The sequence below is a fragment of the Anoplopoma fimbria genome, chromosome 7, assembly GCF_027596085.1.
Source record: "Anoplopoma fimbria isolate UVic2021 breed Golden Eagle Sablefish chromosome 7, Afim_UVic_2022, whole genome shotgun sequence".
Classification (NCBI taxonomy): domain Eukaryota; kingdom Metazoa; phylum Chordata; class Actinopteri; order Perciformes; family Anoplopomatidae; genus Anoplopoma; species Anoplopoma fimbria.
In genome coordinates, this window is record NC_072455.1 from 3,771,534 (window position 1) to 3,793,134 (window position 21,601).

Genomic DNA, 21,601 nt, shown 5'->3' on the forward strand with positions numbered 1-21,601 from the left:
GTCACCTCAATGTCACTGGTAGGTGGATTCAGAAGAACTTTTTCAACACGTTCAATTCAGCAGATTTTCAGAAGTACTTTCTTTTTGCAGAATCTGGGAAATGTAGATACAACTTCATCTGTTGTTGCTATTTCGTTTTATTTTTAATTAAATGTTTTTTCTTCACATGAATGAAACAGATGTATTTGGTCTCTTTGCAGCAGAGAGGGATCGGCCTGAACCTGAGACACAAAGCGCAACAAATCTGGCAAGAGATCCTTCACCAACAGAAAGTCGGGGATGGATCGTCCTCTACTGTGTACTGGGACTGACAGCAGCTGTACTGGTTTTGTAATAATTAAAACGGTTGTCTGTCATGTCAGCCCTGCGATAGTCTGACGACCTGCCTTTGTTTAAAAACAAAAAGAAAAAACTTGATGATTGCAAATATGTTTTTATAACATATCTGTGAATATGTACTTTTATACTTCATGTTTTATCAGTGTGTTTCCATCAATGGGTCACAGATCTATATTGAAATGCAGTTTCTTTAATGGCCACTAGATTCACACTGGAAATAAATATGTGATTAAAAAAAAAAGTCCCAAACAAACAAGAGTGACACGTGTCATATCACATATCATTGTTTACATTTTTAGTTTATTCATTTTATACTATGAACCTTTTTTGTACTGACAAATGTTTAAGATTTTTATGCCTTGAAGTTTAATAAGTGAATGAATATATTTTTCTCATTATTTTTTGGAATAAAAATAAATACATAAATCCTTTGTTTTTTCTATATTTTTTCATAACGTTTATTTTCCTTTGGTTGTAGTAAAACACAAAATCACATAAGTAAGGTCCATAAAAGAGCAATAAAAACTACTGAGATCAGTAGAACAAGCAGGTGTTCATGTGACGAGGTTACCTGAATAATACAGCAAATTAAAGTAAACAAAAGAATCTGAGATTTCAGAATTTGACATTTTTACTGAAAAATTGGTGTATTCTTTGCATTTTCTAATCAACTATTTACTAAAACACCACCTGAAAAAAAAAACACCCAAGCTGTTGCATTTTTCTTCTTTCATTTTTATTGTGTAAGAATTAAAACAATTCCTTAAATACTGTAAAACACATCTAAAAACAGAAATATGAAGTTATACATTCTTCAAGGACTTTGAATATATATTTTTTTGCATGGCATTTAATGATTTAGAACTCATAACGTTATTTGATATATTTTGAATACTAGAATTATGACCATAGAAATATAAAAAGCTAACATTAGGTTATTTTAAATAACTCCATTTAAAAAGTACATTCATAGGTAGATTGGTGTTTATTTCCTTTTAAAATATATACTAAGCTTTTGTTTGGTTCCAGCTTGGTTTGTCTCTGTGCTGTTACTAATATATATTATATATATACATATATATATATATAATATATATATATATATATATATATATATATATATATATATATATATATATATATATATATACACACACACAGTGGGTACGGAAAGTATTCAGACCCCTTTAAATTTTTCACTCTTTGTTTCATTGCAGCCATTTGCTAAAATCGAAAAAATTCATTTATTAAAAAAGAAAAACTGAAAAAAACAGCAATGATCAGGTCATCAACCCATATGATCACTTTCTCATCTTCTGTTTCCCTTGTGTAAACACAATGATCTGCTGGATTTGGCACAAAATCGTTTTCACTCAGATACTCGTGCAGCGTCTTGTTCCAATTTCTGCCTGACTGTTTTAGTCCATATAGTGACTTGTCTAGTTTATACACCAACTGTTTGTTTGTGCTAGATTTCACCTCATAACCTTCTGGTTGGATCATGTAAATCTGGCTGAGAATGTGTCTGAAAAGAGGGAGAGAAGAGGCAGAATGGGCAAAAACAAACTAATAATAGTGTCATATGTAGATATACTTACGTGTGTGTGTGTATATTTATATTGTTTTATTGCTAATGTTCTCACTGCTTGGAAATATAAAACCCATCTGTCTTTGGAAATGTTATATAAAAAGATTATTTATTTCATCACAGCAAATTCATATTACATCAAATATATTTTATTCAGAAAATACACCTTTGATGTACAATGTACAAAATAAACTCTTAATATAAACTTGTAATAAGTTTAATTATTAAGTGAATTTTGGTCTTTGTTAAGCAAAATAAAACGTTCATCATAACTGAAAACAGCTTTTCCATTAGATGTAACAGTTCCACAAATTATTCAGAAGATCACTATAATAAGTCAATATTTTCAACATATATCAGTCAGCAGAGCCCATTAAAAAATATAAAATTCAGTAAAAAATAAGTACAAATATTTCAGCAACTGCTTGTTCCTCAGTATTATAAAAACATTCATCACATAAAGCCTAAAGCTTAAAAGGTAAATGTAAAGAAATAAGAAAAGCACAGAATAAATATACATGAAAGTAAATATGCTTCTCAGCATTATCTCAATAACGTGAACACATATTTCAGATCTTTTAGAGGTAAAGATGTTTTTAATCATCATCTGCTCAGTGGAGCATTCATACTGTTGCTATGGTTACCTGCTACTGCGTTTGTCTGATTGTCATTTCCTGAACAAAGCTGTGACCACAGACTGTAAATAAGAACTGGTTTACATCAGCTCTCTGTTCTTTTACATCAGGGCTGAAGACATTTCTGTTCACAACCATTTTATTCATAAACATGTATTCTTATGTTGCACAGGAGCTATGCAGGAGGACAGAAAATACATTATTAAATGTCACTATTCTTTAACTGTTTTCTTTGTTTTTTATGTAAATCACTTTGCATTGCCTTGTTGATGTCAGCTAATTGTTCATTTTTCCATCACTTAGTCACTTTAATGTGCTCCTTGTTGAACTCTGTGATTATTAAATAGATTGTATGATTATAGTCGTGTTGTTAGTTCAGATTGTTGAATACATTACTACTATTGTACTGACTCTCATATCGCTAAATCATAATTTCCTCTATTTTCGTTCATACTTTAATGTTGATGTTAATCCACAGATATACACATGTGTCATACACACTGAGGTGGACTGACTGAAGTCCACATCAGGATCTTTTAGTGCAAACACTTAAAGGCTTAATAACTCAGCCTCGTTTTGGATGCTGTTTGTTTGGTTTTGCCGAGTAGAAATATTTCAATAGAAAGCAAGTGTTAACAAAACCAGTACAGCTGCTGTCAGTCCCAGTCCACAGTAGAGGACGATCCTTCCCCGACTCTCTGGTTGTGAAGGATCTCTTGTCAGATTTGTTGCGCTTTGTGTCTCAGGTTCAGGCCGATCCCTCTCTGCTGCAAAGAGACCAAAGAAATCTGTTTCATTCATGTGAAGAAAAAATATTTAATTAAGAAGAAAACGAAATAGCAACAACAGATGAAGTTGTATCTACATTTCCCAGATTCTGCAAAAAGAAAGTACTTTTTTTTCACAGGTTATTATTTAGGAATAAATCTGCTGAATTGAATGTGTTGAAAAAGTTCTTCTGAATCCACCTACCAGTGACATTGAGGTGACATTTCACAGAGTTCTTCCCATCTCTTGTGAGCACGTCACACAGGTACAGACCCGAGTCAGCAGTCCTGAGTCTGGACACATGAAGTCTGAGTCGTCCTTCTCTGAGGACGTCTTTGTCCCACTGGACTCGTCCTGCAAACTGTTCATCCTGAGACTCTGGAACCTCCACACCATCAAGTATGTGAAACAGGACTGAGGCTCTGACATCAGTGAACAGATGACAGAGGGTAGAAAAGTAATTTGGAGAGAGTTGAGTGTTGGTGGTGAACGTCCATTCCAGTGTGATGTTGTGGTTCTCCTCTGCCTGATAGGAGCTCTGTGTCACATTCACTACAAATGATCCTGTTGAGGAGACACAGAGGGAGAGTGAGGAGCAGACAAACTGACGGCTTTAACATGTGAGCCTTTAAACTCCATCTCTAGATGTTTCTGTGGAGTGTTTAGAGATGATTCAGAGCTTTACAAATAAAGTAAAAATAAGTTAACTAACCAGAGAAAGAGGAGGTCAGGATGAAGAGCAGCAGGATCCAGAAGATCATCTTCTGCTTGAGTCAGAAACACATCACATCAAAACCCAGATGTTAGATGAAGACATCAAAGTGACATCATACCTCATAATGCTACTCATAGAACCACTTCCATTACTTATCTATGTTGACAATTAAAAAATGAGCAAGATGGACCAACAAGAAAATAAATCACTTTTATGGCGTCTTTATATTTTATTTATTAGTGCCTTTTTTTGAATAATAAAACTGATACAAACACAAGACACCACTTAATGATATAAAAATAAACATTTCCTCATGGAATGAGAATGCAACTATAAATGAATTACTGTAAAAAAAAACATAATTCATGTAATGATAACCTCATCATGAATATATTTATACATTACCTTGAATGTCTTCAGAAAAACGACCATGGGCTAAAGATTTAACCACCAGACAGAAAAGTGTCTCCTCTTTCAGTGACTTCTCCTTTGTGCTCTTTCATTTTAACAAACAGAAGTTTTGACAGTAAAAAGGAGGAGGAGCCTGATCTTGGGCACTGATTCCACAGTGATTACTCAACAGGTTAGATATGTTTTGTTTTGTCATGTTGCCAAGTTTAACAAAGTTCCACCCACATTGAGAATGAGTTTCGAAAGCAGACAGCCTTTCAGCTATTTTAGTTAAATAAATAAATGACCACTGACAAGTATAACTCAATAGTCAGCTTTATTTTTTATTAAGGATATGTTTTTTAACCTCTATCAAACTTTCTTTTTTATCATGTTATATCCTTGAAACACAGTGTCAACATGAGTTACTAAACTCTGGGACCGTGTTCCAGGTGAGATTAGAATTATTGCTAAAATGGTTTCAGTCCCAATCATCCGATATAATCATATAAATGGATTCAGCAAATCAGTTTCTTTATATATCGGTAACTACCTGATGGATAATAATACTCCATCTGCTCTACATGTCCTTTTTGGAAGCCACTTGAATACTGTACACCTGACTGTACGTTAGACAGCTTCATGAACAGGGTTTTAAATGGTTGTAGTCATGCATGGCAACTTATAACAGGTGGTCTTCTGACCACTCAAAACACTTTTACACTACATATCATCATTCATCCATTCACACGCATTCATACACTGATGGGAGGGGATACTACGGTGCCATCTGCCCATTAGGACACTAGTTAACATTCATTCACATTCATACAACGCAGGAACGGCCTGCGGGAGCAACTTGGGGTCAAGTGTGGACCCGGCTCTCCACTGAGCCACAGTCGACCCAAGAGTCCCAAGAGACAACTCTGACGTATCATAACAGATTAACATCACCACTGTGTTACCTTTAGTTATCAAAGTGGTTTTACTGGCTTAACTTTTGTCCTCACTGAAAGAATGCCATGAATGTCCAGTGAGAGCACAGCTTCTCAGTCACGCACAAACAAGCACACACAAGTAAGCTTGAGTCGAACCTGCAAACGTTCGAGCGAGCAAAGCAGATTTAGCGACTTCTGAGCTAAACCCTGAACTCTGATTTGAAAAACCCTGAGATGTGAAACGATAAAACACCGGAACCGAGGGAAGTTAACCCCTTTACTTCCAACGTAAAAAAAAAAGCTGTATGCCTGAAAAACCTTGAAGAGACATTGTCCAAACAGGCAGATGCTATCAGGACTTCGTTTCTCAGTTATCTGCTCAAAGGACCGCATGAAGGCCTGATACTGCAGAGGATCTCCATCAAACATTTGCATGTCTCCCTTAGGCAGAGATTCCAGACATTGTTGATGCACCAGAATTTAAGTTATTTCATTTTGTTTTTCCATGATAGACAATATGTGATTCTGATTATTACTGCGGGAAACCTTCTTTAAGAAGAGAAAACAGTCACAATTCTTCTCAGGACGTCCTGCCAGCAAGGTGATGGAAGAATCTTTGACTGACACAGAGGACTGACTATACCAAACCTCAGAGGGTAGGGTAGTGACTCATTCCATGCCCATATGTCAAGGTACCGTGACATATCTTTGCTACTATCTTTGCTACTTGGGCGTGGAATTGCTACTTGGAGTGTCTCCAAGGTACACAATTAATTGAATTGAATTGAATTGAATTGGGTCTGTATTCAAAACTGAAACCAACCCAAAGAATGAGATGTTGGTTCTGGTTAAAGGAGCTCCAGGATCCTCCCCCTACACATAAACACAGCACAAAGGGAACTTCCACCATTTCTATGTGGTGGTTTCATTCTTCACTGTACGACGGAAGAGACACAACAAGGTAATGTTTAAATACAGAGAGTCGATGCTGATGTCGAGTTCATTCTTATAAACTCTGGTTTCTAAAGTCAACCATGAATACCAAAGATCAACCATAAACAGCAGCTGCAAATGACTACATTTTATATACTTACATGTGTATATATTCATATTGTTTTATTGCTAATGTTCTCACTGCTTGGAAATATAATACCCATCTGTCTTTGGATATTTTATACAAAAATGTTATTAATTTCAACACAGCAAACTCATATTACATCAAATATATTTGTATTCAGAAAATACATTTTAAATTGTATTTTTTCATCTGCTTACATGTACTTAAGGATGAACACAATGTACAAAATAAACTCTTTATATAAACTTGTATTAAGTTTAATCATTAGGTGAAATTTGGACATACAGCTAAATAAAAAGTTTATCATAACTGAAAACAGCTTTTCCATTAGATGTAACAGTTCCACAAATTATTCAGAAGATCAATATAATAAGTCAATATTTTCATGATATATCAGTCAGCAGAGCTCATTAAAATACATACAATTAAATAACAAATAAGTACAAATATTCAAACAACTGCTTGTTCCTCAATATTATAAAAACATTCATCACATAAAGCTTAAAGTGCAAAAGGTAAATGTAAATAAATAAGAAAAGCACTGAATAAATATACATGAAAGTAAATATGCTTCTCAGCATTATCTCAATAACGTGAACACATATTTCACATCTTTTTAGAGGTAAAGATGTTTTTAATCACTGTCTGCTCAGTGGAGCATTAATACTGTTGCTATGGTTACCTGCTACTACGTTTGTCTGATTGTCATTTCCTGAACAAAGCTGTGACCACAGACTGTAAATAAGAACTGGTTTACATCAGCTCTCTGTTCTTTTACATCAGGTTGGATACATTACTACTATTGCACTGACTCTCATATCACTAAATCATAATTTCCTCTATTTTCATTCATACTTTAATGTTGATGTTGATCCACAGATATACACATGTGTCATACACACTGAGGTGGACTGACTGAAGTCCACATCAGGTTCTTAATGTGCGAACACTGAAAGGCTTAACAACACAGCCTCGTTTGGGATGCTGTTTGTTTGGTTTTGCCGAGGAGAAATCTTGTTTACAATGTAGAGAGCAAGTGTTAACAAAACCAGTACAGCTGCTGTCAGTCCCAGTACACAGTAGAGGACGATCCTTCCCCGACTCTCTGGTTGTGAAGGATCTCTTGTCAGATTTGTTGCGCTTTGTGTCTCAGGTTCAGGCCGATCCCTCTCTGCTGCAAAGAGACCAAAGAAATCTGTTTTATTCATGTGAAGAAAAAACATTTCACTGAGAAGAAAACTAAATGGCAACAACAGATGAAGTTGTAACTATATTTCCCAGATACTGGAAGAAAAAATGCTTTTTTCAAGTTTTTATTTATCTACAGAAATCTGCTGAATCCACCTACCAGTGACACTGAGGTGACATTGTCTAGAGTTCTTCCCATCTCTTGTGAGCACGTCACACAGGTACAGACCCGAGTCAGCAGTCCTGAGTCTGGACACATGAAGTCTGAGTCGTCCTTCTCTGAGGACGTCTTTGTCCCACTGGACTCGTCCTGCAAACTGTTCATCCTGAGACTCTGGAACCTCCACACCATCAAGTATGTGAAACAGGACTGAGTGTCTGACATCAGTGAACAGTTGACAGAGGGTAGAAAATACATTTGTGGAGTGTTGAGTGTTGGTGGTGAACGTCCATTCCAGTGTGATGTTGTGGTTCTCCTCTGCCTGATAGGAGCTCTGTGTCACATTCACTACAAATGATCCTGTTGAGGAGACACAGAGGGAGAGTGAGGAGCAGACAAACTGACGGCTTTAACATGTGAGCCTTTAAACTCCATCTCTAGATGTTTCTGTGGAGTGTTTAGAGATGATTCAGAGCTTTACAAATAAAGTAAAAATAAGTTAACTAACCAGAGAAAGAGGAGGTCAGGATGAAGAGCAGCAGGATCCAGAAGATCATCTTCTGCTTGAGTCAGAAACACATCACATCAAAACTCAGATGTTAGATGAAGACATCAAACATTTACGGTTAAATGAAAAAATCACTTTATGTCACCAGATGACACCAGAGGTTAAACTCTCCACCATGAACAGTTAACATCATCAGGATCTAGTAGGTGTGGTTTTCACTGAGCAGCAGTGCGAGAACTGATGAGATTAGAGGAAGTTACACACCACATAGAACTGGTCAGGTTTGAGGTTATTATTTTTAGCTCCGCCTCTCTTTACCAGATATGGTGCATACTGCACCTACTCTAGCTGCACACTACCTCTTTCATCTGTGGTGTCATCAATTCAGAAATGAGTAACGTGAACCTTAACTGAAATTTAAATTTATAATATCCTAATATATTTCACAGATTCTGGCATTATATTCTCTATAATATTTGTATTGCATGAGACAAACACAGAGTATTACTTTATCATATCATCAGTCAGGTTTGCACTGTTAACATAGACTTTGTGACTCTACTAACTCCACTGATGCTCCTTTCTCCTCTAAGAACCAGTAAAGGTTATTTTAACTGTTACCTTTCTAAATATATGTTATTATGAGTGTTACTTTTTAAAGAATAAAACTGATAAAACGTGTTTTCGTGTCGCAAACATGAGACATCGTTTATTGATACAAATATAAACTCTGAGTGAAGAAACGAGATAAATACATGAAAAATACACTATCTGAAGATGAATATATTAATACGTCACCTTGAATGTCTTCAGTCAAAGGATTAAACAGAGAGACGAGAGAGTATTTAATGTTTCAGAGACTTCTTCTGTTGTAGGGCTTTAATGATAAACATCCTGTTGTTTTTCTTTAGATGGAGGAGGAGCTCGCTGCTATATACCACGTGATCTTGTGTTTTGGTTTTGTATGAGTTCAGGTTCGGGTCTGATTGTCCTGTTAAGTCTGTTCCACAAACTGAAAGCTTCTTCTCTTTACTTTTGATTCTGGAGACAGTAGACAGCAAATAAAAAAATGTATCAGAGCTTCATAACAATAGATTTTTAAAGTCTCTCTTCAAAGCAATAATAATAAATGATGATGATGATGATGATGATGATGATGATGATGATGATAGTACACAGATACTGACACAGAAAATTCAACATTTTTAACCAAATCAAACTTATTAAGCTGATTCTTGTATCTGGAACTGTATTGATCTTTGGAATGATTTGATGACGAATGAAAAAGCTGTTTTTCAGTTTTTCATATTCTTTTTATATTAATTAGTAATCACCAACGTTCCCTGAGTGACACCAGAACAGATTTAGAAAACAATGTAATGCTGTAGTGTCAGCAAAAATGACATTAGGATTCAAATATGGAGAAATGATGAATATCATAATGGAATCTTAGCTGACTTTGCCTTCAATATTTTCAAAAACTGTACAGTAAACTCTCATAATATTTGACTTGTACATAGTCGGGGTCATCATGAACAAGACTCCGTCAAAATGTAATATAAACTCTTAAGGATTCTTTTTTTATTACAGTGTTACTTTTCTAAATATATTTTATTATGAGTGTTACTTCTTTAAAGAATAAAACTGTGAGAACAGTAAACACATCATGAGATGTTCACACATTACCTTGTTCTTCTTCAGTGGTGTGAAGAGCTGCAGTTCTCCAGTTTGTGTGTCTGGATTCTTCTCAGTCTGCTTTTATATCTCTTGTGTTCTTCCTCCTCTTCTTTAGGTGTGGTGTTTGGAGACAGTCTTCTCCTCCTGCTTCAGCAGCACGCATCCATTTCCATCTGTGGTGCAGCAACAAGGAGTTTTTATTTAATAAATGTTTGTGTCTTTTCATACTGACCATTGGGCCTCTGCTCTCCCACTTTTACCACTTTAGACTCCTTGATTTTTGCAACAATTACAAGAACATTCATAGATCACACCTTTAGGTTGGAACCACAACTCTAAAAGTTAACTACTGAGTCGTTTAAGCACTAAAATCTAACTCTTCTTCTTTGTAGCTTCTATTTAGTTTCCACATCACGAATTAAAGCTCTTGAACACACAGGAGTAACAAGAACGGCTTCTCTAGAGTTAGAACGTCCGAGGAGCACCTGAATGCGTCTGAGAGCGCATTTGCAGGGGAATATTCCGGCCGCCCATATATGGGCATTACCAGCAAAGGCTTTTGTACCAAGTATTACACATTTCAGGAAGCGTGTTCAATACTTTTCCCTGTGTCATTCCGTTTTATTACACACAACTTAATGTCTGAACGTATTTGTTTGGTTTTCTTTGTATGTATGATTACTTGGGTTGTTCCTGACATCTGGTGAACATTTCATGTCAATAGCACCTTTAGAAATATATTTACTGAGAAAAATGGTGACGTGTTCAGTACTTATTTTACCCGCTGTATATATATATATATATATATATATATATATATATATATATATATATATATATATATATATTAGTAACAGCACAGAGACAAACCAAGCTGGAACCAAACTAAAGCTTAGTATATATTTTAAAAGGAAATAAACACCTATCTACCTATGAATGTACTTTTTAAATGCAGTTATATAAAATAACCTAATGTTAGCTTTTTATATTTCTATGGTCATAATTCTAGTATTTAAAATACATCAAATAACGTTATTAGTCCAAAATCATTAGATGCATACAAAATATATTTTTAAGCCCTTGAACAATGTATAACTTCATAATCCTGTTTTTAGATGTGTTTTACAGTATGTAAGGAATTTAAAGCATTTTTTTAAATCTTACATAATAAAATAAAAATGCAACAGCTTGTGTGTTTTCCTTCAGGTAGTGTTTTAATAATTAGTTGATTGAAAAAAAATGCAAAGAATACTTACATTTTTCAGTAAAAATGTCAAATTCTGAAATCTCAAATGTTTTAGTTTCTTTGTATTTGCTGTATTATTCAGGTAACCTCGTCACATGAACACCTGCTTGTTCTCCTGATCTCAGTAGTTTTTATTGCTCTTTTATGGACCTTACTTATGTGTGATTTGGTGATTTACTACAACCAAAGGAAAATAAATGTTATGAGAAAACTGTTACATCCTATTAAGAGATTTACATCTCACAAGATTTCTGCATATTTCATTTCTCCGACTTGTGCTCTTATTATTTGTGTCAGTTTTAATGGGTCCATGTTCTTTACTCCTCCCTCTCCTTCACATCGTATCCCAACATTTAGTAGTTTCACCCTCTGATCTCCACCCTCCTCTTCCTCTTCTTCACTCTCAGATTCACCCAAACTTGTTTCATCTTTCTTCCTTCTCTTACGATATGCCGACTTCTTCCCTCCTTCTTTCCACTCACCCTCCTTCCCAAAGTCAAAGTCCTAGAATATAAATATTGTGGATAATTGCCGGCGTCACTCTAATAGTCAAAACGCCTTGCTTACGTTCTTTACGTTCCTTACGTTCCTTACGTACGAGTCTGTGCGTCAACCGGCTCAGGAGCAGCGTCGGGACTCGGCTGCCCTCTAGCGGCGACAGGCTGCAACTGCTGCTGGAACTACTTTCGGTTTCGTTGCTTGTTAGTTATTTATTTATTAAATAATTATTTTCCTTTTCTATTAATATTAAGTGAAACACACCTGCCTACAAAACATTTGTAGGCAAGACAATTTATTTTTATTCATTTTATTATTTATTGTTTATTCATTTAATTGGCTCTGCCACTATATGGGTCTAAGGGTGATTTGATAATAGGGTGTCAAAATAAAAAATTGATGGGTGATACAATGGTATGTTTTGCTGTGGTCAGAAATAACTGTTAGATGACTGCTGGAATGTGAATATGCCTATTATTTTAATAGGTACATGCACTAATACTTTCTTTTTTGCTTGTTTTCTTTATCAGTTTATATTGTTTGAGGAAAGCAAAGTCAATATTCTTACTAGAAATTCTAATGGAAATTATTGTTGTAATTGAAGCTAAAAGAAAGGGCAGGCAGGAAGAAATTTTCAGATCCCTTACTTAAATAAACGTATGTCTATCAATACTAATAAACAAGTTACAAGTCAAAGTCCTGCATTGAATATGTTATTTACAGTAAAAGTATGTAAGTATACTCAGAATGTATTAAATGTAATCATTGTGCTGTAAAATAGTCATTGTCAGTGTCTGCCTATTAAAATGGATGTTTTTGGGGAGTCATATTATTGTGGCAATAATATTTATGTTGCTAAAATGTTGACTTTTCATGAGCACAGAATAAAAGCAGCCCTGTTTTCAGGAGTTTCAGAGAGACGATGCATTTTCACGCTGATCCAAGAGGCTTTAAAATACTTTATTTATCTGAAGAAAAAGAGGAATACATTCTTCAGTTTATCAGTCTGTCTCCTTGTAAATGAATGACAGAGCGTTTCTACCCAAAGGACGGTGTTTGATGCTTTAATCCAGAACTCATGGCAAACATTTAAATGATCAATGTTCTATATTACAATAGTATGAGCTTCAGCTGGGAGTGTGAGGAGAGTGTTGGTGTCGTACCGGCAGTCACTTCATCTACTTTCACCCCTCAGAGAAACACACACAAACACAAACACAAGGAGTTTGTTTTTCAGCCTTCATTCTTAAAACAGCAGCTTAAGAAAAGACACTGAATGCTGTTGATTTAATATTTAACGTTTTACTGAACTACATCTCAGAGGTAAATGTTGTACTTTTACTACATTTGTCTGACAGCTTTAGTTTCTTCTCAGATGACAGTTTTTCATCCCCTTCCTGTCCTGTAAAACCACGTATCTCCAGATGTGTTGATGTTGAATATTTGTGATGAACTGAAGGATGAAGTTTTTCTTTATGCGTTTAGAAAATCCTCCTCCTTCTTCAGATGAATAAACTCTTTAAAAAGCCTCTTGCATCAGCTGGAAAATGCATCGTCACAAAGCAGTTTTTCTTTTTAGAGATACGAGGTTCTCACAGGACAGCGACCCTACAAACATGATGAGATCATAGAATATGATGCATTTATGTAGATTAAAGTATCAACAGGACATAAAGGAGTTAAAATGCAACAAACACATTAATGCAGAAATGATATTAATCCAGAACCATCAGATATAATAGTAATGGAGCGAAATAAAGACAGACAGGAAAAGATGGGTGATTTATAGAAGAGGTGAATATTCATAAGATTACAGACGGATAAAGGTCCTGGTCCTGGTCCTGGTCCTGGTCCTGGTTCATGGACTCAATGCAACACAGACAAACTGGGGGAAAGGCTCTGGTACATGTACTTAAATGGGTGATTGTAAAATAGGACACAGGTGAGCAGGTGGAGGTGAAAGTCAGGTGATCAGGAAGAGGAGGGTCTGAGGACACCTGGTGGACAGGTGGAGGATGACAAGAAGGCTGAATAGAGATGAAGGAGCCTGGAATGTGTCTGAAAAGAGGGAGAGAAGAGGCAGAATGGGCAAAAACAAACTAGTAATAGTGTCATATGTATATATACTTACATGTGTATATATTTATATTGTTTTATTACTGATGTTCTCACTGCTTGTAAATATAAAACCCATCAGTGTTTGGAAATTTGATAAAAAAATGTTATTAATTTCAACACAGCAAACTCATATTATATCAAATATATTTTTATTCAGAAAATACATTTTAAAATTGTATTTTTGCATCTGCTTACATGTACTTAAAGATGAACACAATGTGCAAAATAAACTCTTTATATAAACTTGATTTAAGTTTAACCATTAAGTGAAATTTGGACATACAGCAAAAAAAAAAAAAAAAGTTTATCATAACTGAAAACAGCTTTTCCATTAGATGTAACAGTTCCACAAATTATTGAGAAGATCAATATAATAAGTCAATATTTTCATGATATATCAGTCAGCAAAGCTCATTTAAATACATACAATTCAGTGAAAAATAAGTACAAATATTCAAACAACTGCTTGTTCCTCAATATTATAAACATATTCATCACAAAAAGCTTAAAGTGCAAAAGGTAAATGTAAAGAAATAAGAAAAGCACAGAATAAATATACATGAAAGTAAATATGCTTCTCAGCATTATCTCAATAAGGAGAACACCTATTTCACATCTTTTAGAGGTGAAGATGTTTTTAATCATTATCTGCTCAGTGGAGCATTAATACTGTTGCTATGGTTACCTGCTACTACGTTTGTCTGATTGTCATTTCCTGAACAAAGCTGTGACCACAGACTGTAAATAAGAACTGGTTTACATCAGCTCTCTGTTCTTTTACATCAGGGCTGAAGACATTTCTGTAATTTCCTCTATTTTCGTTCATACTTTAATGTTGATGTTGATCCACAGATATACACGTGTCATACACACTGAGGTGGACTGACTGAAGTCCACATCAGGATCTTTTAGTGTAAACACTTAAAGTCTTAATAACTCAGCCTCGTTTTGGATGCTGTTTGTTTGGTTTTGCTGAGTAGAAATCTTGTTTACAATGCAGAATGTGTCATACACACTGAGGTGGACTGACTGAAGTCCACATCAGGATCTTTTAGTGTAAACACTTAAGCAAGTGTAAAAACCAGTACAGCTGCTGTCAGTCCCAGTACACAGTAGAGGACGATCCTTCCCCGACTCTCAGGTTCGGGCCGATCCCTCTCTGCTGCAAAGAGACCAAAGAAATCTGTTTCATTCATGTGAAGAAAAAACATTTAATGAAGAAGAAAACGAAATAGCAACAACAGATGAAGTTGTAACGAATTTCCCAGATTCTGCAAAAAGAAAGTACTTTTTTTTCTCAGGTTATTATTTTTCTGAATAAATCTGCTGAATTGAATGTGTTGAAAAAGTTCTTCTGAATCCACCTACCAGTGACACTGAGGTGACATTGTTTAGAGTTCGCCCCATCTCTTGTGAACACGTCACACAGGTACAGACCCGAGTCAGCAGTCCTGAGTCTGGACACATGAAGTCTGAGTCGTCCTTCTCTGAGGACGTCTTTGTCCCACTGGACTCGTCCTGCAAACTGTTCATCCTGAGACTCTGGAGCCTCCACACCTTCACGTATGTGAAACAGGACTGAGGGTCTGACATCAGTTATCAGTTGACAGAGGGTAGAAAAGTAATTTGAGAAGAGTTGAGTGTTGGTGGTGAACGTCCATTCCAGTGTGATGTTGTGGTTCTCCTCTGCCTGATAGGAGCTCTGTGTCACATTCACTACAAATGATCCTGTTGAGGAGACACAGAGGGAGAGTGAGGAGCAGACAAACTGACGGCTTTAACATGTGAGCCTTTAAACTCCATCTCTAGATGTTTCTGTGGAGTGTTTAGAGATGATTCAGAGCTTTACAAATAAAGTAAAAATAAGTTAACTAACCAGAGAAAGAGGAGGTCAGGATGAAGAGCAGCAGGATCCAGAAGATCATCTTCTGCTTGAGTCAGAAACACATCACATCAAAACTCAGATGTTAGATGAAGACATCAAACATTTATGGTAAAATGAGAAAAATCACTTTATGTCACCAGATGACACCAGAGGTTAAACTCTCCACCATGAACAGTAAACATCATCATCTAAACTGCAGTGCTCTCTCTCTCTCTCTCTAATATTTATTTGGCTCCGCCTTCACTTCCAAAGCTTTGAAATGAGTAACATGAACCAACAAAACTGAAATTTAAATTCTATAATATCCTAATATATTTCACAGATTCTGGCATTATATTCTCTATAATATTTGTATTGCATGAGACAAACACAGAGTATTACTTTATCATATCATCAGTCAGGTTTGCACTGTTAACATAGACTTTGTGACTCTACTAACTCCACTGATGCTCCTTTCTCCTCTAAGAACCAGTAAAGGTTATTTTAACTGTTACTTTTCTAAATATATGTTATTATGAGTGTTACTTTATTAAAGAATAAAACTGATAAAACGTGTTTTCGTGTTGCAAACACGAGACATCGGTTATTGATACAAATATAAACTCTGAGTGAAGAAACGAGATAAATACATGAACAAATACACTATGTGAAGATGAATATATGAATACGTCACCTTGAATGTCTTCAGTCAAAGGATTAAACAGAGAGACGAGAGAGAGTTCATGTTTCAGAGACTTATTCAGTTATTTTCCCGCATTTTTGAACCACATGTCTTTTCTTTCACTTTCGATGGAGGAGGAGCTCACGGTCTGTTTACGGTTCCAACGTTGGTTCATATCAAGAGATCTTGTGTTTTGGTTTTGCATGCAAAAACTACCCCAAAACACCTGTCACTCCAAAACATCTGTCCCTAACTAGAGCCAGTGTTTGAGGCTCCACAGATCACAGTGTGTTCAGTTTGTGCGTTATGTCCTTGAATCCAACGGGAGGACAGTAAACACATCATGAGATATTCACACATTACCTTGTTCGTCTTCAGTGGTGTGAAGAGCTGCAGTTCTCCAGTTTGTGTGTCTGAATTCTTCTCAGAAAAAAGGAGAATATTTACGAGTTACGACACGAAAGAGAAACTTTGAACGCATCAATCGTAGATCCACTTATTCTTTGTTATTAACAACTCAAGCTGTGACCAACAGAAGGACTCCCTCATCATTTGTGCAGCATGTCTTCACTTCTTGGAAGCTGCAGTTCCTGTTGCTCTTTTTATAGAAACTCAGACTTCCTCTCTCAGAGAGAAGCGATGAGGAAACGTTTGTTCTGAACAAGTTTTAACTTCCACTACAGATGCTATAAATGAGTATCTGTTGTTTTGTGGATTTATCCTGAATATGATAATTTTGTGTTCACTTTATTGAAATAATGCTTTTATTACATTTTAAAAGCAATATGTATGCACGTGAGAACAACCTGCTAACTTAACTTCAACTCTGTAAAACTTTATTTCAATGTGCAAACGACACATATGAACATATCCTGTAGTATGTGAGGCTGTTTTCTGTTTTGGTAACACAAATGCACCATGAGTTCCTTTCTGCACATCAGTAAACAGTCACCGCTGTATGAGAGTTTCCATTGGCTTAAAGGATGTGACACACCTCCCTTGTTTCTCTCCCAGCCAATTACATTTGATCAAGTCTTACTTTAGAGGGGAAACCTCCCCGTCCTCATAAAACCTATGATTCACAATGTCATGAATAAATAAAGGTGAATGTCAACTCCCATGAGACAAAATCACAAGAAGAGCCCATTCAAGTGTAACTCCTGTGTGCACACTGACGGGACACTGACTCAGAAACAGTATGACAGATAAACAAACCCAACAAATAACATAAACATTTGGCCGTTATGTCCACATACAGGTAGTTTCACTTTCTGATTGCACAATAGTGTGCTGCATTCAAGTGCTTTCAAAATAATCTCAAAAACGACTTCCCTACTGGGAACATTCATAGAACTCACCTTTATGTCGGAACAACAACTCACAAACAGCTCCCATGTTGTCTCAGCAGTAGAATCCAACTCTTCTTTGTAGTGTCCATGTTGTTTACACTTTACGAGTTAAAGCTCTTGAACACACAGGAGTAACAAGAACGAGGAGCACCTGAACGCACCATCGTCTGAGCTCTCGGCAGTGGCAACTTTCCTTTCAGCACCGAGAACCCACGAGCAAACCTGCCTCTGTGTCTGTCTCCTTGTAAATGAATGACAGAGCGTTTCTACCCAACGGACGGTGTTTGATGCTTTAATCCAGAACTCATGTCAAACATTTATATGTTCAATGTTCTATATTACAATAGTATGAGCTTCAGCTGGGAGTGTGAGGAGAGTGTTGGTGTAGTACCGGCAGTCACTTCATCTACTTTCACCCCTCAGAGAAACACACACAAACACAAACACAAGGAGTTTGTTTTTCAGCCTTCATTCTTAAAACAGCAGCTTAAGAAAAGACACTGAATGCTGTTGATTTAATATTTAACTTTTTACTGAAGTACATCTCAGAGGTAAATGTTGTACTTTTACTACATTTGTCTGACAGCTTTAGTTTCTTCTCAGATGACAGTTTTTCATCCCCTTCCTGTCCTGTAAAACCTCGTATCTCCAGATGTGTTGATGTTGAATATTTGTGATGAACTGAAGGATGAAGTTTTTCTTTATGCGTTTAGAAAATCCTCCTCCTTCTTCAGATGAATAAACTCTTTAAAAAGCCTCTTGCATCAGCTGGAAAATGCATCGTCACAAAGCAGTTTTTCTTTTTAGAGATACGAGGTTCTCACAGGACAGCGACCCTACAAACATGATGAGATCATAGAATATGATGCATTTATGTAGATTAAAGTATCAACAGGACATAAAGGAGTTAAAATGCAACAAACACATTAATGCAGAAATGATATTAATCCAGAACCATCAGATATAATAGTAATGGAGCGAAATAAAGACAGACAGGAAAAGATGGGTGATTTATAGAAGAGGTGAATATTCATAAGATTACAGACGGATAAAGGTCCTGGTCCTGGTCCTGGTCCTGGTCCTGGTCCTGGTCCTGGTCCATGGACTCAATGCAACACAGACAAACTGGGGGAAAGGGTCTGATAGAGATGAAGGAGCCTGGGAATGTGTCTGAAAAGAGGGAGAGAAGAGGCAGAATGGGCAAAAACAAACTAATAATAGTGTCATATGTAGATATACTTACGTATGTGTGTGTATATATTTATATTGTTTTATTGCTAATGTTCTCACTGCTTGGAAATATAAAACCCATCAGTCTTTCGAAATTCGATACAAAAATGTTATTAATTTCATCAACGCAAACTCTTATTACATCAAATATATTTTATTCAGAAAATACAACTTTGCATGTACAATGTTCAAAATAAACTCTTCATATGAACTTGTAATAAGTTTAATTATTAAGTGAATTTTGGTCATTATTAAGCAAAATAAAAAGTTCATCATAACTGAAAACAGCTTTTCCATTAGATGTTACAATTCCACAAATTATTCAGAAGATTAATATAATAAGTCAATATTTTCAACATATATCAGTCAGCAAAGCTCATGTAAATATATTTGATTTATACAAAATAAGTAGAAATATTCCAACAACTGCTGGTTCCTCAATAATATAAAAACATTCATCACATAAAGCTTAAAGTGCAAAAGGTAAATGTAAAGAAATAAGAAAAGCACAGAATAAATAGACATAAAGTAAATATGCTTTATGTAACATTACCTCAATAAGCTACTCAGTGAAGCATTAATATTGTTGCTATGGTTACCTGCTACTAGTTTATCTGTTTGTCATTTCCTGAACAAAGCTGTGACCACAGACTGTAAATAAGAACTGGTTTACATCAGCTCTCTGTTCTTTTACATCAGGTTGGATACATTACTACTATTGTACTGACTCTCATATCACTAAATCATAATTTCCTCTATTTTCGTTCATACTTTAATGTTGATGTTAATCCACAGATATACACATGTGTCATACACACTGAGGTGGACTGACTGAAGTCCACATCAGGATCTTTTAGTGCAAACACTTAAAGTCTTAATAACCTTAACAGCCTTGATTTGGATGCTGTTTGTTTGTTTTTTCCAAGTAGAAATAATTTTTCTAATGCAGAGAGCCAATGGAAAAAAATACAGTACAGCTGCTGTCAGTCCCAGTACACAGTAGAGTCCGATCCATCCCTGACTCTCTGGTTGTGAAGGATCTCTTCTCAGATTTGTTGCGCTTTGTGTCTCAGGTTCAGGCCGATCCCTCTCTGCTGCAAAGAGACCAAATACATCTGTTTCATTCATGTGAAGAAAAAACATTTAATTAAGAAGAAAACTAAATAGCAACAACAGTTGTAACTATATTTCCCAGATACTGGAAAAAGAAAGTGCTTTTTTCAAGTTTTTATTTATCTAAAGAAATCTGCCGAATCCACCTACCAGTGACATTGAGGTGACATTGTCTAGAGTTCTTCCCATCTCTTGTGAACACGTCACACAGGTACAGACCCGAGTCAGCAGTCCTGAGTCTGGACACATGAAGTCTGAGTCGTCCTTCTCTGAGGACGTCTTTGTCCCACTGGACTCGTCCTGCAAACTGTTCATCCTGAGACTCTGGAACCTCCACACCTTCATGTATGTGAAACAGGACTGAGGGTCTGACATCAGTTATCAGTAGACAGAAGATATAAATGAAGTTGGAGGAGCGTTGAGTGTTGGTGGTGAACGTCCATTCCAGTGTGATGTTGTGGTTCTCCTCTGCCTGATAGGAGCTCTGTGTCACATTCACTACAAATGATCCTGTTGAGGAGACACAGAGGGAGAGTGAGGAGCAGACAAACTGACGGCTTTAACATGTGAGCCTTTAAACTCCATCTCTAGATGTTTCTGTGGAGTGTTTAGAGATGATTCAGAGCTTTACAAATAAAGTAAAAATAAGTTAACTAACCAGAGGAAGAGGAGGTCAGGATGAAGAGCAGCAGGATCCAGAAGATCATCTTCTGCTTGAGTCAGAAACACATCACATCAAAACTCAGATGTTAGATGAAGACGTCAAACATTTATGATAAAATGAAAAAAATCACTTTATGTCACCAGATGACACCAGAGGTTAAACTCTCCACCAACTCCGTGGTGGCATCAGCCATCTTTTATGCAGTGGTCTGCTGGAGCAGCAGCATCTCAGCAGCAGACAAGAAGAGACTGAACAAGCTTGTCAGGAAGGCCAGCAGTGTGCTGGGGTGTCCACTGGATACGGTGGAGGTGGTGGGAGACAGGAGGATGATGGCCAAGCTATCATCCCTGATGGACAACACCTCCCACCCCATGCAGGACACCCTGGCAGCTCTGTGCAGCTCCTTCAGCCACCGGCTGCTTCACCCCCGGTGTGTGAAGGAGAGGTACCGCAGGTCCTTCCTTCCTGCTGCTCTCAGGCTGCACAACCAGCTCTGCTCCCAGTAGACCACATGACACATGACAATAAAAACCTGTGCAATAATAGTTAATATAGTTTTTTTTTCTGTCTGTAAATATTATATTTCAGTTGTTGTGTTTTTCTAATGTTTTTATTGCTTATTTATAATACTTGTTTTTTATTTTTATTTTTTATTTTTCATTTTTCATTTTTCATTTTATTTTTATCTTGTCTTTCTTTACTATGTCTCTTGTGTGCACTTTAACTCTATGCTGCTGTAAGCCTGCAAATTTCCCCGCTGCGGGACTAATAAAGGATTATCTTATCTTATCTTATGAACAGAACACGAGGAACTAGTAGATGTGTTTTTTACTGCACTCCCTTTCTCATATTT

General features: G+C 36.2%; 2 protein-coding genes across 3 annotated transcripts; both read right to left on the reverse strand.

Moving 5' to 3' along the window:
- Positions 1-6,923: 6,923 nt before the first annotated feature.
- LOC129093385 (uncharacterized) lies at positions 6,924-9,192 on the reverse strand. Of its 2 annotated transcripts, XM_054601390.1 has the most exons (4): positions 9,106-9,192; positions 8,308-8,359; positions 7,800-8,159; positions 6,924-7,625 (listed from the first exon to the last, which is right to left on the reverse strand). In XM_054601390.1, exons 2-4 carry the CDS (start codon positions 8,354-8,356, stop codon positions 7,387-7,389), a joined length of 648 nt encoding a protein of 215 aa, XP_054457365.1. In that variant the 5' UTR covers positions 8,357-8,359; positions 9,106-9,192; the 3' UTR covers positions 6,924-7,386. The 2 variants fall into 2 exon arrangements, with proteins under 2 accessions (XP_054457365.1, XP_054457366.1); XM_054601391.1 differs by lacking the exon at positions 9,106-9,192 and having other exon boundaries at positions 8,308-8,418.
- A 903-nt stretch (positions 9,193-10,095) lies between these two features.
- LOC129093843 (uncharacterized) lies at positions 10,096-20,932 on the reverse strand. Its single transcript, XM_054601965.1, has 8 exons — positions 20,879-20,932; positions 20,743-20,797; positions 20,235-20,594; positions 19,942-20,065; positions 13,543-13,786; positions 11,597-11,734; positions 10,217-10,256; positions 10,096-10,157 (listed from the first exon to the last, which is right to left on the reverse strand). Exons 2-8 carry the CDS (start codon positions 20,789-20,791, stop codon positions 10,096-10,098), a joined length of 1,017 nt encoding a protein of 338 aa, XP_054457940.1. The 5' UTR covers positions 20,792-20,797; positions 20,879-20,932.
- Positions 20,933-21,601: the final 669 nt, after the last annotated feature.